The sequence below is a fragment of the Parasteatoda tepidariorum genome, chromosome 1 (genome assembly GCF_043381705.1).
Source record: "Parasteatoda tepidariorum isolate YZ-2023 chromosome 1, CAS_Ptep_4.0, whole genome shotgun sequence".
NCBI classification, from domain to species: Eukaryota; Metazoa; Arthropoda; class Arachnida; order Araneae; family Theridiidae; genus Parasteatoda; species Parasteatoda tepidariorum.
In genome coordinates this window covers 55,834,201-55,860,213 of record NC_092204.1, presented here as the reverse complement: position 1 = coordinate 55,860,213, position 26,013 = coordinate 55,834,201, and the positions used below count along the sequence as shown (strand labels likewise).

General features: G+C 30.0%; 1 protein-coding gene across 1 annotated transcript; it reads left to right on the top strand.

The window, feature by feature from the left end:
• Positions 1-3,836: 3,836 nt before the first annotated feature.
• On the top strand, positions 3,837-24,638 carry LOC139425527 (uncharacterized). The gene is made up of 6 exons (XM_071180542.1): positions 3,837-3,926; positions 10,436-10,902; positions 14,148-14,444; positions 16,529-16,756; positions 20,379-20,615; positions 22,153-24,638. The coding sequence occupies exons 1-6, from the start codon at positions 3,924-3,926 to the stop codon at positions 24,467-24,469; spliced, it is 3,549 nt and encodes a 1,182-aa protein (XP_071036643.1). The 5' UTR covers positions 3,837-3,923; the 3' UTR covers positions 24,470-24,638.
• Positions 24,639-26,013: the final 1,375 nt, after the last annotated feature.

Sequence of the window (26,013 nt, the reverse complement as noted above, 5' to 3'; positions counted from 1 at the left end):
TTCTTGAAAAGAGGACATAAATTATTTTATTGGTTTAGCGTTGAACACAACAATTATTTTTACGCTTGATATTTAATAATATAAATCATAATTATTAATGAATTCACAAAAACCAATGTGAGTTTTATATTAATGATACTGATTAAAAACAAAGTTCTCTTTTGTAAAGTAGATATTAAAAGTAGCTTTACTAGAAAGTAAAAATCGGTAACAATGCCCAAACATCCGGTATAGCTATTTATTTTCATGTATTATATCACAGGGAGACAACACATTTTTTTTATCCTTAATCCATTATAGATATATGCTATTGTACTGTAGTTGTCTGCTATTTAAGATATTCCTTCTCGTATTGTGGTTTCTGGACACGATAAGAATATTTCCTTTCCCGCCTTTTTCCACAAAAGTTATTGGAGTAGGCCTTTAGGATTCTGACAGCTGGTTTGAATCTTTATCTTTTGACGAACAGAGATACAGACTTACTTTCTAAGCTCCAAGAAACTGGTTGTCGAAGCCCCCCTCCCCCCTCTCTTCCTCAACACTATCTATCCGGTATTATATTAAAGCCAGTAGTTCTCTCGGAATGGTGAACTGATAATCGAAAGGCAGGTTCAATCTCGTGAAGAATCGGAATCAATTCGACAGGGACTGAGATTGAAAGCTATTCTCCATTCCCTTATTTTCTACACAGCTGGCAAGGTAACGGGTGAAAATCTACTCCTCTTTGTTAAAAGAGAAACTTTTTTGAACATGTTTGAAAAAAGAAGATTGCGGGTAAAAGTGGTACAAATGCCTGACAAAAAGTGCTTCTTTTTCAGGAGATAACGATAATTAAACTATGCATCTACTATTCACTTTAATCTAATATGAAATAGATTGCAATAGTTTTACTCAACATGTTGAAATCTACTCTTCTCTGTTAAAAGAGAATACTAGGAAAAGGGATTTGCGAGCATAGCTGGTATGGATGCCGCAAAATTATGTTTCGTTATTATTTCTGCAAAACATGAAGACACTGCAAATTATGAACTATGAATTTTTATTTAATCAAATCACAAATAAAAGTATTTTAAATAGTTTTATTCCATATAATATTTATTTTCATTTCATGATTAATATTTGCTTTATTATTTATTATTCACGTATCTATTTTCACCATATTTACATTTCATGGTTTACTTAAAGTAATGACTATAATTTTATTTCACAATAAAATTTTTAATTCTAATTTGTTTCAAGTGAAGCAAAAAACTGTGTTTGCTTAGTGATTATCCTACAAAAGTGAAATTCTAAAATCTCTGTCTTTTGTCCTGTATTCTTCTCATAGGGCTTATACAATTATCAATTCAACAATATGAAATTATAGGTAATTGATTTTATTGGCATACTAAATTACTAGATTTTCTATTACTGTTCTGTTCGATTTTTAGGGTTCGTAACATCTGTACGGAGTATAGAGTTCGTATGTAGTTGGGGAGTGACATCATACCGGTAGCATTCTCTGATTGGTTGAAAGCCAAAATTTAACATAAAGAGATGAAACAAACCTTTTCTTGCCTACTTAACATCGACAAAGTACTTTTAGTCGTCAGAATCTTAAAATTAATGCAGGTGTCTGTCATTAAAGAGTGGTATTCTATAAAGATAATATCAAAGTTCAGTTTTCTTATTTTAGAAAACATTTTATTTCTTAAATTTTACAAATTTATATTACTAAAAATACGTTAATGTTATAAGAAATTATCACATTTTTCTGAATAAAAAATAGTTGGAAGATAATATTAATCATGCTACCTCCTGATTGGTTTTGCTGAAAAAAACTGGAATGAAGAATTCTGTATTGCGATATCGCGTGATCAGTACGTATAAAAACTACTCTAGACTGCTCTTATTGTCGATTACAAGATAAAATGTTACCAAATAACAATTTATTTAGTGATATAATTAAAATACTAAGAGGCTTCGCCCTCTGATCGCTGGCGCTCGCCAACTCCTAAATATTTTAGCTAATTATGCCAATTTGACATTGTTTAAAAAGCAGTAAAATCAAATAGCAGATATTATCAGCCGAATAAATAAATAAACCGAAATTTAGCGGCAAGCAAACAGTTTTCAAAGCGGAGTAAGAAAGCAGAGTTTGAGAAAAACTTTTCTAAATGAGGTAACCGACTTTTCTTTCGGCATTCTTCGCAACATCCATTTTGGGCAATTTAGTAGATGGTTTTATTGTAAAACTTTTAATTAAAGGCTACACGGTACCCTTTTTTAAAAAAAAAATTTAAGGCCTGTAATATTAAANTTTTTTTGCATATTTTTGTGAATTTTAGGGTACTGTGTAGCCTTAAGTAAGATACACGGGTTCTAAGCGTACACTGCGTTTAAATAAATAAAATAGTTTTAATAACTATATAAATAATGTTGGACGGTAAAAGAAACAATTCAAATAAGCATATTCTCAAAAGAAGTTGGGTTTATTTTATGATTTGGATAGGTTTAAATATATAATTAGTACAAAATTTTAGCCTCAGATTCTATCTTGTAAAATATTCACCCAAAACATTCGAGTAAATAAGAGGCGAAACTAATCCTTACAAATGTGTGTAAATTAGTATTGAATGATTTAAATAAATAAACAGAAAGTTCAAGAGACTAAAAAAAATTTTTTCAGAGAAAAACATGCATAAATGAACACGTGCATATTGGTAATATTAAACGAAATTATTGACCTGGTGAACTAGTTTTTTTTAGTAATACTTGAATTGTTTGGCAACGCATGTGCAGTAAATGTCTTTTATGAATGAATGAGAACGCTGAAGTAGAGCCCCTGACGCTGAAGGACGATTCACACTGACGTCATGACGATACTTTTCTTAAAGTTTGCCCTCGACAAAATGTACGACAGTTCTCTCCAGTAACTCTGAAAAGGAAACAATTAATTCATTCTATAGATTTGAATCGTTAATGCTCTGCGGATTAATATATGATACTCTACAATAAAATCACCAATCTAACAAGTAGTTAAGCTTATTAAGTAGTAGCTAGCAGTATTATTATTTTTAAGAGACGCCATTTTGTCACGCCTTGGCAGAAGAAAAAAACGCGTGTGTTTTACATGCTCTAGCATTAAAATGGCAACTTGTACAAAAAATGTATATTCATCGTTTCTTAAAAAAATGTCAATAAAATATTCTAACATAGATAGCGGCAAAAAATATGTTAAATCTTTTCTAATAGATCGTTTTTTATTTAAATTTCTGTTTTTTTTAAAAATTTTTTTTAATTATTAATAAAGAAGGGATTAACCATTAGAATGATAATCGTACATTTTATTCATAGCATAGGCGGGACAATGGTTGAAATTTTGGGCCCGGGAATATTAATTTATTTACTAAACTATTTGATCCATAATTTCCAGATTTTCTATTTTGGTAGTCAATAATTTAAATTCATCGAATAAAAATGTATGTTTATTCAGATGAAGTATACATTTGTTCCTGATTTCGCAACTTAAAATATCGTGTACATTAATTAATTAGAATAGTTAAGATTAGATCAACGAACTTCTAAGATTGAGTCATAGTGCTTGAAAATTTGAGCATTGAATCAAAAATTAATAATGTGTTTGCTATTTTTTTCCTTTTACGCAATGAACACATGGCAAATGGGTTTCGATAAAAAATCACGTGGCTCGACATTTTTTATATAAGCATATTCATGCTTCATTGCATTGTGCTTATGCCACTGACGTCATAAAAATTTTTCCATTAATATGTATACTTAAAATTTAAATCTGGCATCACTCTAACATTTCTTGAATGCTTTCATTTTTGTTATAATTTATAATCAATGTAAACAAAACAATATTTACAAACCTTGCTAATGCATCATGAGAATTAAATCGAAATCCAACATTTTAAGGAAAAATGGTACGTTTTAAAGAAATATGAATTTAAGTTCTTTTTTGAAATGATCACATTGTAAAATTTATGTTTAGATATTTATTAGTTTAATATTGTGTTTCCCTTATACTGAGTTTTAGTAATCAAACACTTATGTAGAAATTTTAATATTTATAAATAATAATTTCCACTGATTAGGAAATCTTCAAACGTCAAGAAAACAAAATAAACATCTGTTTGTACAATTGCAATTATCTAATGCAATAATTGATAAACGCATTTAATAAATATAAATAAGACTTGTAATTTTACGGATATTTTTATTCGACTAAAAATACTATGTTCATTATTTTTAATTAGCTTAAAAATAATGAACATAGTATTTTTGATAGTAGCAAAATGAATATTTTTGACTTAAGATTATTGTTTAATTCTTAATACGATATCGTTAGTTAGTTCTTAAAGAGATATCGTTTAATTCTTATTTGATTTATTTCTACTGTTATAATTTTTTTAAAACTTTTTCGTGTCCTTGCTCCTCTTTCACTGATATTTTAGTTACTACTGCTTGTTTTTAAAACTGATGTTCGACCTCCAGTGGTGGCTGGAAGCCCAATCAGCTTCAGATCCATGGGCACCCGATTGTCTGAGAAGTAAAGGCGGCCTATGCGCAGTGCTGACTACATTTCCACAATTAGGCTGTTGGTCTCGGAATTGTAAAGCCTTAACCTTTATGACAGCTTGCCCCACAATGGGCTGTTGCTAGAATGCTTTACTTTAGTGCTTGTTTTTACCTTTATTTTTCATTTTCTGCAATTTTTACTGTTTTTACTCTTTTACTTTTATTATGATTTTTGATGTTATTTCTTAATTATTTTATGCCCATTTTTACTATTATATATTTATTCTTATTTCACGGATAATACTTTCATAAGTTGTTCTGAAATAAGGAAGTGTAGCGGAAGAATTGAAAAGTAAAATTTTTCTGCGACTTAAACCATTTTCGCTTAACTACAACGATCTTATTTTTCTCTCTTCTCCTAGAATCGGTATAAGCCGCTTCTTGAGTTAATGTGAATGATAGCATCTTTGCCTACCCAGATCCCATTCTTTAAATTCTTTTTCTATTATACTTATTTCAGATCTTTTGGGCTTTACTTTAGTTAGGGTGATGCGAGTATGCAACATTACTGTCTGCGTACTCGTATGTGGTAAATTTAATTTTTAAAAAAAGGGAAAAAAAGAAAAGATTTCTTTTTATTTAATTAGTTTTGTTTTCTGTTTGCAGAACGTCAAGCACTGGATTTAATGAAAAATAAATTTCAGACTTTAATTTACATTTTTCTTGTGATTGTTTGATGTTTGTGCAATTTGCATTCGCAAACAGTTTGTGTAAAAACAATAGTTTTATAAGTATAATGTATATTTATTTCGTAAAAAATGCATAAAAATAGATGAATGATTAGAAAAATAGCACGTTTTAAAGAAATATGAATTTAAGTTATTTTTTTAAAATGATCACATTGCAAAATTTCCATTTATAAATTTATTAATTCAAATTTATGATTAAAAATTTTAAGCATACGAAGAATAATTCACATTTTAAACGAAAGTGAAGAATTATTCTTAAAAGAAGAATTATTCTTTAAAATGTGATTTATCAGGAACTATTCAACCGATTTTGATCATATTTAATATTTTGCTATGTAAAGTTACATACTTTAAAACGATGCAAAAATTTTATACCTTACATTTCAAAGTACTTTTGATAATAATTTTATAATGTAATAAAAAATAATAAATCTTTACTAAAATTTATTTTTCGCATGGAATTATCTTTAGATATAATTGTGTGAAAATATTTTTTTAATTCGCTTAACTATTTCTCGAGACATTTTGAAATACACAAAAAGTGAAATTATCATTAAAGGGACTGAAATTTGAATCACTCTCCTGACGAAACAAAGAGGACCATGTTTCTCAGATTGCGGCTACTCTCTATATTTTAGGGGTCAGAAATCTGAATCCGTTGAAAAAAAAGTAAATGCATTCCGAGAAAGTGCGTTTTTGTTTCTGATTTTGCAACTTTAAATATCGTCTCCGAAGTCAAGCATCACTGTCTGCGGTCAGTGTGCGGGTGGGTGACCACTTGGATCAGTATGCTTAGGGACCGAGGGTGTGCGGTATTGGTCCTCGTTAAACTGTGCTACCGTAAAGTGCTCGACTTCGCACGTAGGTCGTCGGGCTACCGAAGCGGGTATGCCATCCCCTTCGCAGAGGATCAAAATTGTGATGGCATGTCTTCGGATCATCCTCCGGGATGTTTCCCAGACCGTCGCCAATGTCCCATTGTGCAGTTCTAATGAGACGTAAATTAACAACAGTAACAATAACAACAACATTAAATATCGTCTACTCTAATAAATTAGAATATTTATGGCCACCCCTAGAATAGTTAAAACTGAGTCCTAGAACGTGAAGATCCGATCATTAGATCAAAAGTTATTCAGTATGGCTCAGTTTTGATGCACTGTCCAAGTTAAAAAGAAATGCGATGATTTGGTGCGACTTAACACCAAGCTAAGTTATCTGCAAATTTGAACGATATGCTTTAATACGCATCAAAATTTCTAAAATTACAGATATATCTTTCATTTTAAGGTAGTATAACTGACAAAGCATTTATATTTAAGCAGTTATTCTCATAATTGTATCCATAAATAAAAAGCATTGTTTATGGGATCGCAAACAAGTATCAAACTTAAAAGGCGATTAAATATACTGCAATACAATTCATGTATTTTTAAATTTTACATGATCTCCGTACAGGCACATATGTAAATAATAAATTTTATTCCTTAACATTACCCATGTTATCTGATATTTTGTGGCGAAAGACGAAAAGTCTTATAGCTCATGTGTTGGAGCCATTTCACCAACGAGGAAATTCTCACAAAGTTACTCGAAATTACACAGCATTTTTATAAAACATTGAATCACGCGCACTTATCCCGATAATACGAGTAGTCTATCACTTTACTGGAGAAAATATTTAGTGCTAGCGTTGATGATGAGGTAGTTTACGAATAGGCAATGACATATGGATTTCAAACCAAGATGAACAGGATTAGCGTGTGAAAACTCATGTAATCTATTACAACACGAGCATTTTGAAGTTGTTGTTGTTTTTTTTACACCAACACCAATATAGGTAGCCATACAAGTATTGTCAATTGACGACAACAATAAAAATTTGTATTAATAAAAAGTGGGTGCATAAATTTCTCTTATAATGCATTAAAAATTACGATAATTAAGAGCAAAGAGGCAAATATTTAATTAAACCTACATTTGAATCTTTTTCCTAATACATTGTGCTGAATAATAGGAAAAAATAAACTTCGAGTAGCTTGTAATGTGAGTAGGTTGCGAACATATTTGTAATATGAACGCATATGCAAAATGGTTATAAATAGAATTCTTTTTTTGTATCAACATAGTGTCCGATTTGGTGGGTGGGTGTTGGCGAAGCTTGATAAATACTTTAAATATACGTTTCGAAAAAGAGATCTAAAATAAATATAGTTGACTTCTCGAAAGATAGATTGAAAGTTTTCTGTACAACGAAGGACGCTAATACTTTCTGAAGCGGTATGAAGAAACACTTTTTTAAGCCATGTAGTTATAAAGGAAAAAACTAAAAATATTTTCACTAATTTCAAAAAAGACTGGCGAGTTAGATGAGTGCTGTTAGGGAGTGGAAGAAAACGAGATTAAAATAAATTTAAATTAATCACATAAGCGTGATTGACGTATAAAGACGCCGAACCAAATCTCTATTGCAATGTGTATGACGTGAATATCATCGTGTGGAATAAAATAAAAAATAAAACTGGAAATATCAATAAAATACGATTAAATATTATTTGGTGGTATGTCTCCTTTATATCACCAATACAACTGTTAAGTACTTTATATTGGAAGGGGGATGAGAACTTGTGGCTCGAAACCAATTACACACGTGAACCACGACTTACACGGCGAACGTTAATATGAGGAGAAATTGCATAAACATTTAGCGGGGGCAATAATGGCCATTTGCTTTGCGAGGCAGTGTCTTAGACTGAATTGAATACAAGAATTCGAAGCATTCGATTCAAAAGCTCTGTCTTCCTCGCTTTCACCTCACATTATTCTTATATTGTATTTTATACATTCTATTATTTTTAACAGTTTTTAACAAGTTTCTCAGAACAGTAACTTTTTCAGGAATGAATTGTTAATGTTTTATTATATGGCGTTTTCGCAAGATATATTTTATAGTTATTTGCTTTGTGTACAACGCGTATACATAAATTTTTAAAATTTTAATTCCGCATCCTATGGGAGTTTTCCAAAATGAAACCTCTCGTTTAATTGACTAAAAGCAAGCACCCCGCATCATTCTTATATTGTATTTTATACATTCTATTATTTTTTTAACAGTTTTTAACAAGTTTCTCAGAACTGTAACTTTTTCAGGAATGAAATGTTAATGTTTTATTATATGGCGTTTTCGCAAGATATTTTTCATGGTAATTTGCTTTACGTACAACGTGTATACATAATTTTTTAAAATTTTAATTCCACATCCTAAGGGAGTTTTCCAAAATGAAACCTCTCGTTAAATTGACTAAAAGCAAGCACCCCACATTATTCTTATATTGTATTTTATACATTCTATTATTTTTTTAATAGTTTCTTAGAACAGTGACTTTTTCAGGAATGAATTGTTAATGTTTTATTATGTGACTGTTTTATTATATGGTATTTTCGCAAGATATATTTTATGGTTATTTGCTTTCTGTACAACGTGTATACATAATTTTTTTAAAATTTTAATTCCACATCGTATGGAAGTTTTCCAAAACGAAACCTCTCGTTTAATTGGCTAAAAGCAAGCATAACTCGAAATGCTCATTAAATAGATTGAAAACCTCATATTTAGATTGCAAGGCCTTTTTTTTTGTTTAGGCGTTCTATTTTATTTTATATTTTATAACCGTCGCTGAACAGCAGACCCAAATTTTGGGTTTACGACAACTAATGTTCAACTCCGTAGCCTTGTAATTTTGTGCCCAATCCAGAAGAGAAGGGTACTTCTGGATCAAGTTTGGGAGAAATTTGCCTTGGTGGAAGACTTTTTGATGGAACTAACCCGCATTTGCGTTACATGAAAAAAAGGACCGTGGAAACTTCCCTCAGTTAGCCTAACGGCAAGGGGACTCTAACCCATTATCCGTCCACCACTGAGGATATTGCACGCCGGCACTGTGGACGGTGCAAGCCGGATGCGGTTTCGTATCGAACAGCCATTGCCTGGATTCAAACCCTGTTCACCTCATTGGAAGGCGAACGCTCTATCCCCTAAGCCATCACGGCTCTGTTTAGGCGTTCTTAGACTATTACAAGCTTTTATCATGTTTTGACAGAAGTGCAATGCTTATTAAACATATACTCTGCTTAGATAAAGTTTTTTTTTATCGCCAGGGAATTTTGCTCTTTATGCTTGCCCGTTACTCGCCTGATAATCGACGTTTGAACTATTTTCCCTGCAGAATTCTTTTTTTTTCATGGTCCATAAAGCGTATAAACTAAGTTTCATCAACATCTGCCCCATGAAGGTTGGTATACTTTAGTTATTTATAATCAGTGTACAACTAAAATTTAGCTTGTTGCTCTGCTATGAAGTTTTGTCAAGCTGAAGTTCGGTACATAACAAAATGAATTCAGACAAAAGAAACAAATAAAAAACGAGACTTGGAAAAACTCACGTGAAAAGAAGGATTGATGCAGAAAATACCCAACATTGGTTTTAAAGTGGGGCAAGCTTGATTAGTTCATAAAAATATAGACAAATTCACTTGGTCTAATTTTTTTAATCATTTGCCATTATTGATTGTACTTGACTTAACCTGACTAATGTATGATTTGACCCAACCTGGAAAAAAAATATGCCGCCAAGTATTTTGTCAAATATATTCTTCATGTGTAGTATAGGTTTCATTAATTTACAGATTTTTCACCATTGATTTGTAGTGAAAGAGTGAACCAAATAATATACAAGTAACATCTGACAAGCGAAAACTCACTTTTGACTTTTTGCATTTTCTCAACCTATTCCGTCTCCACCTTCTATCTTCTATGAATCCTAGTTATTAAGATTAAAATTATACATTCAATTCGGTATTTATAAAAAGGACACCAGAGAAACTAATATTCCAGAATACAAGTTATAAAATATAATCTTCTTACTTAAAATAAACTAAAATTTTTCTAGAAATAATTTGTTAGCTATTTTCAATTTTCTTTAAGCTTAAAACCACAATTTTAATATGCATGTGTTATTGTAATTACTCATATTGATATATTTGAAACATCATTCAATAAAATTACCCTTGTTTTATTCGTTAATTTGCATAATAATTATCATCTATTTATTTGGCAAAATAATGAAATAATTTAAAATAATTTCTAAACTAATATTTTATTTTCAGATGTTTATCAGACTTCTTTTAATTATGATTCTTCTATCTCTAAATACAATAATGAGTAATGCAGATACTTCAGATGAAGTTACAACTGAATGTTTCGATTGCACTGAGTCGGAACAGCTAGAAAAGGATAATTTTTCTGAAGAACCATCGACTGAGAGAAATGAAAATATTGAACAACACATTGATTCACATAATTTTGCAACTGAAGCCAATGAAACTCCAGAAACAACAGAATCTGTAACAGAAATCGAATTAACCCATGAAGCCGATGACGACGATACTCTTACAGATGACAGCGATGCATATAATTTAGAAGTCCAACAGAACACACCAACAACAGAAGCAAACCATCGTCATGGCGGTTTTACTTTAAGTAATAAAGAAGTGGAAATAATTAGCAAGGCTAATGAAATTAGAATAATCCCCAAAAAATCCTCCAAGAAGTTTAAACTACTGAGTTTGATTTTGTAAGTAATTTTTACGTTTGATACAGTTCAAAGTTCAATAAATGTGCACTAATTTAGTTTATTGCACTAATTTAGTATCAAGGCTAATCACCTTGTTAATATTTATCTATCTATCTATCTATCTATCTATCTANGATTATTTACTCTTGTTACAAGGATTTACGAAAAAATAGTTCCATTTATAGGGTTCTTGTCTCATACATAGTAAACGATTTGGTGAAAAAAGTAAGGATTGTAAGAGAAAACGAGGGAATGACGTATGAAAGCGCTATATAAATGAACTAATCGAGAAAAATTTTCTATGTAAAATAGGTGAATACAAATATTTAATAATTATATGAATAATATAAAAATGAATGATATATATAATATTGATGAAAGGTTATTATTTTGTTCATGAACGATTTTTGTTTCATGAAAATAAATCTCAAAATATTGGTATTATAAATTCATAACAACCTTTTTCTCTTGTGCCTGCTCACAGCGAAAACTGTCCCGACTATAAGTTTTTCAAAAATGAAACGAAGCAAGCCAATTACTTGATCAATGCTTATTTTTAGAAAACTTTTAAATCATAAACACGAAAGAAATAAGCTAGACTATCAAAAATTGTTTCTCTAGTGATGATTAACAGTTTTTAAGGCATTACATACGGCATTATCGCAAAATAGGCTTTTTGCACATTGCCTTATTTGTGTAAGAATTGAATATTGAAGTTACCCTTTAGCCAACATTCCTCCTCCAGTTGCGCGTTGTTGGGCCTTTTTTTATCACTTACTATGGTATAACCTTAAATTTTTGTTTTAGTGCTAGAACTTCACGTAGTAAGAGGTAGCCGCATTGGTTTAAAGAGTTGACAGTATATAGTTAAAGTTCATTTCTTTAAACCATTAAATAATGTACTTAGGGAATCAAAATGTGATAATTAAAAGTGTTGTGATTGGTAAAATCTTTTTTTTCCTCTGACTGACACAACAATTTGTCGCAGGTTCTTGGATTTTGCATATTTTTAAGACATCTTTAAGTGAATTATTAGTGTTTTTTTTCAAGAATAATAAATATGAATTACTTAAATCTCAATTCTTGCGAATTAGTGTTGTAAAACAAAAGAGAACTAAAGCTAAGTGCTCCAATAGAGATAAAAATTTAATAATATTGCTGAAATGGAAGTGTTTTAAATTTTTTGGTTTTGCTGGCTAAAATTAATTATAAAACCTTGATATTAAAAGAACTTATTTACAAAGATTTTATAATGTATAAAGCACCCTCTCAATAAATTGATTTTTTTTAAATGAGCTGAACCGTTTAAATTTGTTTATTAAAGCTGAATTAAAAGTATTTATCTCTCTTTATACTACAAATATATTTCTTTTTATTTGAAGCCTTGCCTATTTTAAGTTTTATTGTAGTTAAATTAGCATACCTTTTATTCGACAAAATAATTTCCGTTATTCGCAAAGTAAGAAGAAATAAAAGGGAAATAAATTATGCGAAATAAGAAAATTTATAACATTTGAAAGAGTTTAAAAATTCTACCATTTTTTTTAAATCCAGCTGACTAGATATTTTAGAATGAATGCAGATATTTAAAATGAAACATAACTGGATATTTGCAAACCCTTTACTCTGGACAATTAAGGAAATAATCAAAGTCATCAAAGTACAAAGAAACTTCTAGATTACCGTCTGGAAGTCTGTAATTGCAGCAAATAAATTAAAAATACTAGAGGCAAATTGCGACGGAAATTCATAATTTTGATGAAAAATAAATACGTTAAAGAGTCGCATACCAACACGTAACTCAAATATTTAAACAGGAATTATAATGATCGAATTATAAACAGTACTTTTAATGTGTTAGAATAGATTTGTATTTTAAAGTGTTAGTACTTTAATTTCTTTCAATTTCAAGAGCTTTGCTATATTACTAATTCGAACTCTCAGTAATTACATATTAAAATTTTACGCCTTTATTGGATATTGCATAAGCACAGCAGCATGTTCTTAAAAGTTTTTGCGCAATTACTCTTTAATGATTATTTTTCGTTTTTCTTAAATATTGCGCATCATCTCGCTCATGGGCTGCAATAGCGGCACAACTCAAAAAATCATATTTTGAGATAAATGGGTTTAAAGTTTTCATTGCTAAGAAAAATGGAGAAGAAATGCTTCAGTTTGTTTAAACGAATATTACCTTAAAGTTGAATATGAGTTGTGCTAGTATTACTGCTGAAAAGAATGTGGATTTTCATATTCACACCTGTTCTTAGTCCAAAACGCGTGTTTTTTGAGTTGTGCCACTATTGCAGCCCATGAGCGATCTGATAATGTATGAATCCATATAACATATTTGTAGTCTTTATAGTAGGATGTTAAATTTGCTAATTAAAATTACACGTTTAACTGACCATTAGTCCATTATTACTTTCTTAACAACAAATAAAGTAAAATTCGGAGTATACATTGAGATTAACTGCATTTTGCAAATGTAAAATTGCGCTTAAATAAAAAATAAAAAAAACAGAATGGAGCCGGTGGATAAATTTCAAAACGTTTTGTTTCGATGGATATTTTTAACTGAAGAATTAACTTTGTAAATTTTCAAAATAGTTACCAGCTAAGTGTTGAAAAGGTTTTACTTGATTTACCTACTATGAAAAAATTGGATTGAAACTAACAAAAAATTTTATTGTTCAGTGCGGCCATTATGTACAAAACAGATATATTTCTGTTGTCATTTTTAAGGGGTGTCTGCAGGGCATGTATCAATAATGCTAAAACTGACCGTTTTCGATGTACCTTTCCTATGAAACTACTTATGATATGCTTTGAAATGCTTTGGGGGATAGTTGAGATTATATCAGTTGTATACTGTGATAATGTTTTAGCGTTACCATGAATATTTTCTGAGTTATAAGAGATTTCTGATGAAAATGATGAAACTTTCTGAAAAATTAAAAGTTCTTCGTTTATACTTTTTTAAAGAAATCTTTCAAGGTTTTGTATTAACAGTTATCATAGTGTAAACACATACACGTAAATATTCTGTACAAAAAACTGGAGCAATATATTGTTTAGATACTGGGAAAAGATACATCGAAAAAGGTCAATTTTAGCATTATTGGTATATGCCCTACCGACTCCCTGAAATGATATCCTTGATAATTTCTAAAATTATTATTAGTCATCATTAATTTTCTTTATGATTTTAGAAACATGTTTCTGTAATATGATGTTTATTCTAGAGCAAAAAGGAATGTTTCAAGTAGGCATGCTCGAAACAGTTTTTCTCGTTCTCTCGACACGTATGAGCAATCAAAATTTGCGGACCGAAACTCAAAGAACCGGAGGAATCGGAATCTGTTACCACTAAATGACTTGCAGAGTGTTGAGACAATGGCAACAAATCAAAACAAGCAATTAGGTTCCTCACAATATCCTGACTGGAGGCAAACTAAGATGAGAAACTGGCTGAAGAAAAAATATCTTCCAAGCTATTCAAGAAGCCGTGGTGTGAAGAAGGACAAACCATCATTTGAAAAGTAAATAAAAAATTGAATGAATGAAATTTTAGGATCGTAATTATTACATGGGAAAAATATGCATGACTAGAAATATTTCAGAATAAAAAAAATTAGTATTTAATCAATTCAAAAGGAAAAACATCATGGGATAAAATATATATAGGCGTGATGCGTAAGAACGTACCGGGCTCTTTGAACTTTGAAAATTAAAAATTGAGTATTTATTTCAAAAATTATTTACCATCAATTGAGAGTAGATATTTGAGAAAACAGCACTTATCACTAAACTTTAAACCCTTTAAATCAGAAATTTAAATCTTGTAATAAGCAAATCGGTAAGTAGGTACCAGAGGAAGATCACAGGTTCCTTCAAAGCCTTAATTTTAGAGGTGGTTTTTGTAATAAAGTTTTTCAGAAAAATATTGATCCCCTGGTTTTTTTCGGTAATTTCTAAGGGAAACGAAATACATGAAATAAAAATTTTAAATATAAGGACAGCGCAATGAACAGATAAAATTAGCATAATATGTCAGATAGGGAAATGTTTCAAAATGGATAAAGTTAGTAATTCAGATGTAATTAATTGTAGCTGTTTTGTACATGGCGTGTGCAGGGGATGTTGAAATTAATTATCATGATTATCATAATTTGTTAAATTCGGGATATCAGTTTTTAGACGTTGCACTCATGGATAATTTCAATAAAGAGGGCATTTAATGTATAATAATCATTCTATTTGTTGTAGATTCTCGCTTTTTTCAGGAAAATATAGGACAATGGACCCTTAGATTTAAAACTCGAAGCGCTTCCAAAAGACATTACCAAACAAAAATGCTTTTAGCGACTTAAAGGGTCAAAAGATTTCTTTTTAACAAAATTTTTGATACTTTGAAAAAACACTATGTTAAGACTTGTTTTATTCCAAAAAAAATTGACACCAAATATAAGATAATGCTCAAAAAATGTCTAAAGTTACAGTAAAAATTGTGAAAACTACTCTCCAAAAACAGAAAATAACACAACTATTCTCTTAACTGAAATCGTCTCTAAACTCAAGTATTTTGTTTAAGATTGTTTATTTAAAGTTTTATTTTTAAAACTTGTCTTTCTTAATTGATATTTTTTCACTTGACTCGTAATTATAATTTGTTTTGGTATATAATTTGTTGATAATTTGTTTTAGTATAGCATGTTACCTGAATTTATATTTCTGTATTAATTTTATATTTTTTGGGAGTTGAAATAAATATTTTTTTATAAATATTTATATTTTGAATTTAAAAAAGAAAACACATTTTATGGGCCGGGATAGCCTAACTGGTGCGACGTTGGGCTCGTATTTGTGAAAACGGGAGTATGAATCCCACCAGCCGAAGAACCCTGGTGAACTAAATAGTGTCTGGTGCACGTTAAATCAGTCGGGGTCAAAGTCTTCAGAGTTCCCATAACAAATTGTTACCTATGTGTATTGAATAGGATATTGGTTGAGGTTCTCTGGTTGAGGTCAAGATTACGAACTGTTTAGGAATTAATGCAGTATGATTGGGTCCTTCACGTAAAACCGATTGTGACGTGTGTGTGGCTGAATTTGTATTCTTGGGCATAGATGAAGCCGCTGAAAAAACAAGAAACAAGCACTCTGCCTTAAAAGTTCGCTTGCATGCTGGTATTGGTAAATGGTATACATAACATTAATACACAATTTAACTTTTTATTCTTCAATACTGTGAGCTGTATGGCTTAAAAAATTCATATTTGGCTAACTAATAAAAGTTGCTTAATGATTTAAATCTCTATCTATTAAAACAACTAGACATAATTTACTTAATTTGAAAAATGCCAAATCCTCAAAATTAATTGTTGCTTCACTTGCCGTTTCAAACAACAAACATTCTAAAAGTGAAAGAATGCAGTTACGAGGTACTGCTTATGATAAACCTTACAATCATAAGAATCATAATCATAAGTTAGCCATTATGCACATCATCCTAGGCGATTGATTTTTTTTTGAAGTTTTCCTGAAGTAGTAAATTTTTGCATATTGTAAAGCTTGAAAATGCTTTTTTTTTTCTTGTTTTATACTTGTTATTTTTACTTGCCAGGAAGAAAAAGCTGAATGAATTCGGAGCAGTTGAATCAGTCAACGAAAAGACAGAGCATCAAGCACCTTACGATAAAGGAGCCGCTGCAATAGTTGTCCGAACTACAACATCGGGTCGTGCTGCAAATTATGAAAAAAAAATTGATACATTTAGAAGAAAAATGAAAAAGTATCAATCAGGACATTCAAAAATGCAAGGGTTTAGAAAAAGCAAAATATCGCCAAAAAAGTAAATAGTATTTAAATGATCTTCTAAAAGTATAAACCAAGCGTAATATTTTATTTATTAAAATGAATATAAACTTACACATAATTAAGAATAGTCCTAATTCAAGCATAAATAAAAATATTTTTAGAGACGAAAATTCTTTTGAAATTTTATAAAATGTTTCTGAAATTCTAGCGAAATGAATTAAAGGTATCAGCAAAGGTTTATTGAATTACTGTCAAGTCATAATTTTAACATTCATTAGTTATAACAGTTTTAGAACATAAATTAATTCATCTAAACAATATGGCTTAGTAGCGTATACTGTTTATGTATGCACATATTTATTATTAACGCAAATGCAGTTTACTGTTTTAGAGTTTTACATAGATTAATGGTTAAAATGCCTTGGTAATAGTTATCGCCTAAGGTCATAATATTTAAAACAAAAGAAAATTATAGATTGAAAAAGTACAAAAAATGCTTTTTTAAAGATTAAATTTTTAACTGAAAAATTTTATTTAGACACTTAATTTATATTTAATCATTGGTTTTTGCTAATAATTTTATTTTTAAATATATATCTCGTCTCAGGAAGTGGTAAAATTGTAACTTATTTTATCGTTACAAAAGCAGTAGTGTTGACTTCTCCAACAACAATCATAATTAAAGAAAGAAATTGGAGGATAAAAACTATATCATAAAACTTCTGATGAAAAATAAATCTACAAGTGCTGGCCTTGTAGTAATTTATGGCAAGGAAGTCATAAATTCAAAAAAAAAATACCATTCTGCTTTAAAAAGGGCTCACTAACTCTAAAAAATTATATAGTTTTTGATAATTAAGTAAATGCTAGATAATATAATTAAGCAAATGACAATTAAATCACTAAAACATTTAAACTACTTCAAATGATTTTCTCAAAAAATTTAAAATACTCAGCTTCTTGGATTTTTTTACATATAGTTCAATAATAGTTTTTCTTGTGTGGTATAAATCTTCCAGGCATAATGTTTCATAATTTGTAATCATAACTGGTCATATAACAAGGTCATAGAGACCGAAGCTGTTAGTTCGCGAAATAAGAATGCCATCTAAACTTAAGTTGGCCAAGATTATGCAAAGAAATGTTAAAACTTTTATTACTTCAATGATCTATCAATAAAACCACTCATTATACAAAATTAATTGAGCTCTTTGAAGCACAACATTAAATATTTTAACTTTCATATCAGAAAGAGTTTTAAGTTAGCGATGTATAAAATGTGTGTAGCTATAAAATGAATAGCTGATTAGATGCGTAATTCATAAACGTTTTGTCTAGAAAAGTGATGACGAACCTCTGCCTAGCTTGCCTCTTGGTGCCACGTGATGTGTATTTTGGTGGCATGCAAGATATATTAAATAACTTTTTAATTAGATGTACTGAAAACTTTATTTTTAAAAAGAAATTTATTTGTTAGGATGTTAGGGCGACTGGTTCCTTAACTATTAACGAAGTCCATGTTGTATAGGGGGCTAACATTTTCTATGGAAGTATTGGATGGCGATATGTTGTAAAATAAATTGCAAACTTAAATTATGATGGAAATTGTAATAGCAAATTTTCACAATACCAGCTATTTTCATCAATGAATTCCATATTACCATTTGTAAGAAACAGGATTATATCTGATCCAATATAAGTTAATAACTAAACAGCAAGTACATCATTGAAATTTAGGGCTTAGAATCAAGGTAATGGCTGGTGCATTGTATTTGAAAAGGTAATATAACAAGTGGCACACTAGATACCTGAAAATAGTAAACCGTACTTTAACTGGCACACTAATCGTAAAAGTTTCTCCATCACTGGCCAAGAACATTGTACGCAAGCAGTCACGTAAGCAGTGTAGTGTACATTTTGAAACAATTCCGGAACAAACTACGATAATAACTATTGGCACCCTGAGAACAGCTTCAGTAAAATTCATTTTACTGTAAAATCCATTTTTACTGTAAAATTTTGTACCGTCATTTTACAGTAATACTTATCTAGGAAATGCAGTGATTTAGTTACTATATAGTAAACATTGGTGTAAAAATCATGGCATATCTAGTGCGGTACATTTTATTGGGATTTAATCAGGAATATTTTGATGTGTAGAATCTATTCACTGGTGTTGATTGCACCACCAGTAATCGCGGTGACCGTCCTTAATTTCGAATTCATCCCAAAAGCTTATGTCCCATTTGGTTTTCCATCAGTCTTGATAAGACAGTTAAAAAAAATCTTACATTGCTACTCTTTCTGAATTCATAGCTTTTTAATAAAATAATTTTCAGAATATTTTTTAAATTTCCCCTCTAAAAGATAGGTTATTCGCGTAATAAAGGAGTTTTCCATAGTTTCTATAACTCTAAATCAGCCATTTATTAAATTTTTCATTGTTATACCTGGGATCTTGTTTTATCAGAGCTTGCAATGAGCAAGTTCCAGCATTAAAGTGGATAACTTAACCTTTAATATTTTCTCGATCATTTAAAACTTTTTTTTTAATGGCGGGCACTTGGGATGTATTGTCCCAATGGCCTCAGAATGCCAGAATGGCCTCAGAATGCCCAATGGCCTCAGAATGCTTATCGTTACCCAGTGGGCACCTGTGGGCACGGCGGTGGAGCAGCGTCACCCACGTCACACAACCACAAAGCCCTTTATAGGGCGGGGCACATTCACACAATCGCAGAACGGAGAAAGGACATAGAACACAGAGAGAAAGAAACATCCATGCCCTGAGCAGGAATCGAACCCGCGACCATCGGCTCCACAGTCAGGCGCGCTAAGCACTCGACCACCTGGTCGGCTCATTCAAAACTTTTCTCGGCTATTTTGTATTAAAAGATATTAGATTAAAAAAAGCACTTTGATTAAAAAAAATTCTTCCCATCAACATTTGATTCAAATATTACAAACCCTTTGACGTATAATCTTTATTAAACATATTTTTCATACTTTTTCATTATTTTGTATTAAGTTTAATCAGAGTAAGCGAAAAATAAAATATTTAGCAATATAATATTATATGGGTCAAAATTACAGCATGGAAAACCGATGCCTTTTTTCTTCATTAAATGTAAAATTAACAGTTATTTGTCAGAGAAATTTTAATTAACAAAAACAGAAATTAACAAAATCAATTTTTGATAGATTTTTGAGTATGAAAAAGAATATATTTTTCCAACAAAATTTCCTTCGGATTTTATATTTTAGTACAAATACAATTCCGATAATCTAACACATACTTTAATAATTATTAGACTGTTTTCTTTTTTATAATTAAAAATTACCAAAATATATATTTTTTTCGCAATTAGAGAGTGAGAAAAAATATATATATAAACGGGAAACCAGTGTCCCATCTGATTCGAAGGGCTAAAGCCTGGAAAACCCTTTGAAAATATTTTTTATACCAAGATATTACTTAATTGATGTGTTTTATGTGTGAGGCAAAAGTGTAAAAAGCCCCATAAAATACGTTTTTTTTTTTAATTATTATTACTCCTTCAAACGAATATAGCACTTCTTTATTATGCAACGTTATTTAGATTTCTATTTAAAATGTTATCATCGGGAAATAATTAAAATTATGTCTTACTTTACAGGTACAAAAAAATAAAAAAGGTGAGTACCCCTGCATCGTTCGCAGTCAACACTGAAATTAGTGGACGGAAGTCGTATAATGAAAGCGCTGAGAAAAAAGATACTAAATATACAACTATTGGTTATGCTGTCGTTCATGAAAAGAAAGTGATTGAGAAGTTCAGAAGAAAAATGAAAAAATATCATCCAAGCAGTTTTAAAAAATCCGGAGTTAAAAAAGGCAAACAATCATTCAACAAGTAAAGTGTGATTTTAAAACATTTATTAAATGACCGTCGAAAATGTCGTAAGAATTCTGAATCTCTTTTTAATGCTTTCAAATTGTACACAAAAATTAAAGTGATAGTTTTATTACTAACCAAGTTCTTTCTAACGGGGTAAAAATAGCGAAAATAATTCATTAATCGATACTAATTAATGCTAAGAAATATTACAGAAAAATGAAAGCCATGCAGTTATTAAAGATAATTAAATTCTAAATTTAATTTTATTTATGATTTCAATAACCCTAATATTCCCTTTCCAATAACTTAACGCTATTAGATTAAGAAAATAATCACGTTTTTGGAAGTTCATCTCACCAAACTAAATATTGACTACATTCAGTGTCATTTGGCATAAAGCTATTGTTCAAAAAAATCACGATAGTCAAAATTTACCACAATGAAGCAATTTTCTCCCGTACTCTACAGGAGTCACGAATTTGCCACAGTATTCACCACAGAAATCGTATTGCCACTGTATCTGTAGTTGGTACCTAGTCACCTGTAGATTTCGTACCTATTAAACCTAAACAATTACCATAACACCAACAGCACCAAATTCCAAAATTTATAAGGCATCATTGCCGTCAATATACTACATAAGGATTCCACTAACTATTATTGAAGTCAGTGATGCTTGATTAATACCGTTACTAGATATTACTGACATTATTTATACAGGTACTTTGATAATTGATACCTAATATTCTTTTTTTTAATTATATATCTTTTTATTATATTTCTTTTTTTATATTGTTAAGAAAAGTACTTATTAGATTGGTAATTTTTTTTACTTCTTTAACTAAGCTATCATTAGAACAAAATCAAGCACAGAACTGCAAGGCATATATAACGATACAATTAATGAAGCTAGCAAAAATCCAAAATTGTTTAATTTGTTATTATTTTACTAACTGAGCAAAGTATGATTTTAGAAGTTAATCCCATTAAAATAACGGCTTATTACATTCCGTATTATTCTGTCTGATACTATTGCTCGCGCCTAACTCATGAGAGTAAAAATTTGCCACAATCTCTTCTCATTCATTTAACACTTTGAGGAGGGAAATCGTAGAAAAGCTATGACAGCAGAGCTTATATAAAATCCCGATATTAGTATATCTTTTTTATATTAAAACATCCCTCATTATTAAAATACCAATAGAATATCATACCAAAATTTATTAAACATTATTGGAGCTAAAAATAGCATGGCGTCTTTTACGGTATCTCAAAACATTTTTCTTCTTTTCTAATTTTAATCATTATCGCATGGATCTTTATTTTTTATTTCAAGTACCCTTAATTGCGAATTACTTAGTATTAAAGAAACTCGTTCAAAAAGGTTCTTATAAACAAGATAAACACACGATGTCTTAAAACTTTCATAATACTACTTTCGAATTAAAATATTTTGCACTTTATTTTTGACAAATATAAGTGGTTTTACAACATTTTTCCATGATGTATTCAATAAAGCATAAACCATGTTTATATTATTTATTTTTTGCAGATTGATTAAACTAAACGAGTCAAGTACTGAGAAGGCATTCTTAACAGATACTGGGATGGGTGTAATCAAGTTTTATAATAAAAGTGTCGACGCTCTTCAAGTTACCACTACCAGTCATTCCACAGTTACTCAAACACATTCCGCAATTGCGCAATTATATGCACGCAAGCAGCAATTATTAAAAAAGAAGATCAATAAAATGCACAAGAAAAAACTGAAGCACAAAAAATTACATCAAACACAGTCTGGACATAAATACAAAAAAATAAGATTTCCAGCTGATATAAAAACTTTTAAAGAATATAAAGAATATTTAAGGAAGAAGCTGAAAAAGGAAAAACTGAAAAGAAAACCCAAACCAAAGTTGTCCACCGAGAACTTTAGAAAGATATCTCAAAGACCATCACGTCGCACTCTGAAGGAATTTAACGAAAACGACGCTTCATTGGGTGTGTCAAATACAAGGAATAACATGATTATCAACATTAAAATTCCTGATGTACTTCTGATGAATTTGGGAAGACAAGCGCGACTTAAATATTCTCTGGAAAATAAACAGCAAATCAAAATTAATGCATCACGCCGTTGGCCTACTTCTTATAAGTTTGAAAATGATGACGATGAAAATAATCAATATACCAATAGTTTTATAAACACAGAAAATGGTGGTCGACGAAATGTCAAATACGTAGATGGAAATTTTGAGTTTGCTAAAAACCGAAGAAATAGGACTCCTGGAAATTATAAAAGATTTTTTACTGGGCCAGAGCGCTTTTACCTGAAAAGAAATGCAGATCTACGAAAAAATATGTCTAGAAATATTACTGGTGACGATTCCAGATGGGGAAATTTATTAAAAAAGAACTTTTCTCGACATGTGTATGATAAAAGGAAAAATAACACCAAACTAAATTTAAGCTTAAGCATCGAATCACCAAGAAGAGAATTGTTAGAGAATAATGTGGCGGAAATTAATCTATATGACCTCTTAAAAAGTGGTTCTGCAGTGAATACAACTCATAGGAATGATCACAATAATAAAACCAAAATCAGGCCGATGTACTTTCATAAAACAGCAATAAAACAAGGTAATTCATCTACTGTAACACTGCCAACAAAATTATCTTATCAGACAGCCTCCATTACTGATGATTACAAATTGGGTGATCTATTAAAAAAGAATTTATCTCAACTAACACTAGACGTAACTAAACTAAACTCGAGTTTAATGGGAGAGGTTTTAAGAAAAATATTGCTGGAAAACTATACAGCAAAACCAAGTAATTCAAACAAGTCTTTAGTTAATATATTTAATTTATTAAAGAATGGTTACGCGAAGGCTGCATCTTTACCGCATAACAAGCAAAAGGAAAAAGGGGACATGTCTTTTTATTTTAATGAAATGACTTTTACTATGCCGACCGAAGCATTACCGCCAGGGTCATTTTATCTTAACTCCACTCTGCCTGCGAATGTTACAATGAACGACGACGAACAAGCAAGCTCAAGTTTAGATGGCATGGAATGGAGAAAAAGATTGTTGGAGAGTAATTCAAAGACATTAGATAATTCAACTGAGTTCCTTCTAAAAATATTTGACATATTAAAGAACAGTTATGCAAAGACTAAATCGTTGCCGTACTTTAAGGATTATCAAATTAAGAAAGGCAATGCATCCACTAATTTTAATAGAAAAAGTTTAAATCAAAATGATGAGCAAACGGAAATATCATCACCAAGGATCATAGATGATGAGAAAAGCCGAAACAGAACAACCCGAAACTTAATCCGCATTCTGAGAAACGCTTCATGGTCAGAACCAATTGCTAGATTTCGTGAATCTTTTGAAAACGGAACATTTTCTAGTAATATCTCAGAGATATTTGATGCATTATATCCTCATTTATATCCGAATGCTACACAGGACGGTACTCGTCAAGGCGAAGTAAGCACAAACATTTTTAAAAAAACCTTTTCAAAGCCAAACAGTGAGCCATCTAATGTCTTTAAGAATACAAAAACTAATCAGTCAAAAATGAATGAACTGGCAGAAGATGAGATTGAAGAGTTGGATAATTCCACTGAAATATCAAGCACACCATCCCTTAGGAGCACCAAAGCACCCTCAGATAAAACGAATTTAGAGAAAGAAACGTTACGTAAAATTATATTTGTGTTTAAGAGGTACATTTGGCGAATGTTAGACAAACAAAAGCATCTAAATAAAGAGCAAAAAGTTCGTATTTTTCAAACAGTTGTAAGAAACTTAATAATAGTCCTGAAAAGGCATATTGAAGAACTTTACGACAGAAAATAAATAATATTTAAAAATTCTTCCTATATTTTCTCTGTATATTTTCCCTTTTTTTGCATTATAATAACTTTTGTTTTTATCATAAGCTTGCATTACTGTATTTTACATTCTTGAGTAGCGCGTAAATAATTACATACACATAATAAATGTGAATTTTAGTTCAAACTTCGTGAATAAGATATGACGAATGTTTGACAGGCAAAAGAATGAAAATAATAAAATAAATAAAAAGTTAACTACTGTATATATTTTTTAAAATATTATGTATATTAGGAGTTTATAATCATAATTTATAAAAAAAAATACACATTGATAGATGTAAAAACAACAAAGGCCTAAAAGACTGATGCAAATTTAATTTACAACATTTAAACTTGATTTTCTTTTGAACATAACTATAAATATCTATTTCTTTAGTAACATTACTGTAAATTAGACATACACTAACAAAACAAGAATTTTAGTATTATATCCTTTTTTTCTAAAACTAATTAAAATTTTAAACTTAAAATTTTTATAAAACAAAACTTTTACGATTAAAAGAAAAAACACATTTTTTAAAGTATCACAATCTTAATTTTGATGTTAAGCTCTTTTCTCAATTTTTTTTATCTTGTTGATTGATTTTTTTTTGTAAGTTACTACAAAAAAGCGATGATTAAATGTCACAAGAATTGTTTTTCAAGACTATAAACATCATGCCTATTTACTTATTTTTTCCCTTTCGAGTGCAATTCTAAAATCTGCAAACAAGAAGATCAATAAAATTTGTTAGTTCTACGCTTCAATAAATGTTCCTTTCTAGAATAACAGTACCCCATTCAATGTATTTTCTTCCGAATTTATAAAAAAAAATACCCACAAAAAAGATATTAGACTTGGAAACATTTACTACAAAATCAATATCAAAGACTGAAGTCAAATCAACAAAGAAGAACGAAAAAAAAAAACAATCTTAACTCCGATAACAAATAACGTAATCAAAAGACAAAAAAAAATTTAGTGAACAACAATCGAAACGATACAGATATATCAAAACATTGATAAGGCATCGAAGAAAATTTTTTGTTGAGAAATTTCATTTGTTTGAGGCAGTTATTTTTTGAGAGTTAATCGTTTCCGCAAAAAGTTGGAAGGTGGTAGAAAATCAGTTATGTTTTCTTTTTACATTTTCTTTTTGGCTAAAAGCATTGAAAAGAAATGGTATGAGAAGTCACCTAATGCACTTCGATGATTTTGTGGTAACTGCTGCATTGCATCGAACACTTTTATCAACTACTTTATTAAAATTTAAGATGTTTGTTTCATGAACTTTATGGACTTTATGGAGTAGGATTTGTGATGGTAATAAAGCTTTTGAGAGAATTCATCATTAAGGTTGCTTTTAAAAGCTCTGTCTTTTAATGAATTGAACTCTGCCTTTAATTATATATTTTTTTTAGTTCAAGGCACTATAAATGAAGAACATTTTTAATAATTTGCAAGCAAAGAGATAATTTAGATAATATAGACTTCTTAACAGGTTTAAACATGTAGTAGAGCAGTTC

Coding starts and splice junctions, on each gene's coding strand:
- LOC139425527 (XM_071180542.1), top strand. Junction 14,445..16,528: donor GACAAACCATCATTTGAAAA/GTAAATAAAAAA, acceptor TTTACTTGCCAG/GAAGAAAAAGCTGAATGAAT. Junction 16,757..20,378: donor AGCAAAATATCGCCAAAAAA/GTAAATAGTATT, acceptor CTTACTTTACAG/GTACAAAAAAATAAAAAAGG.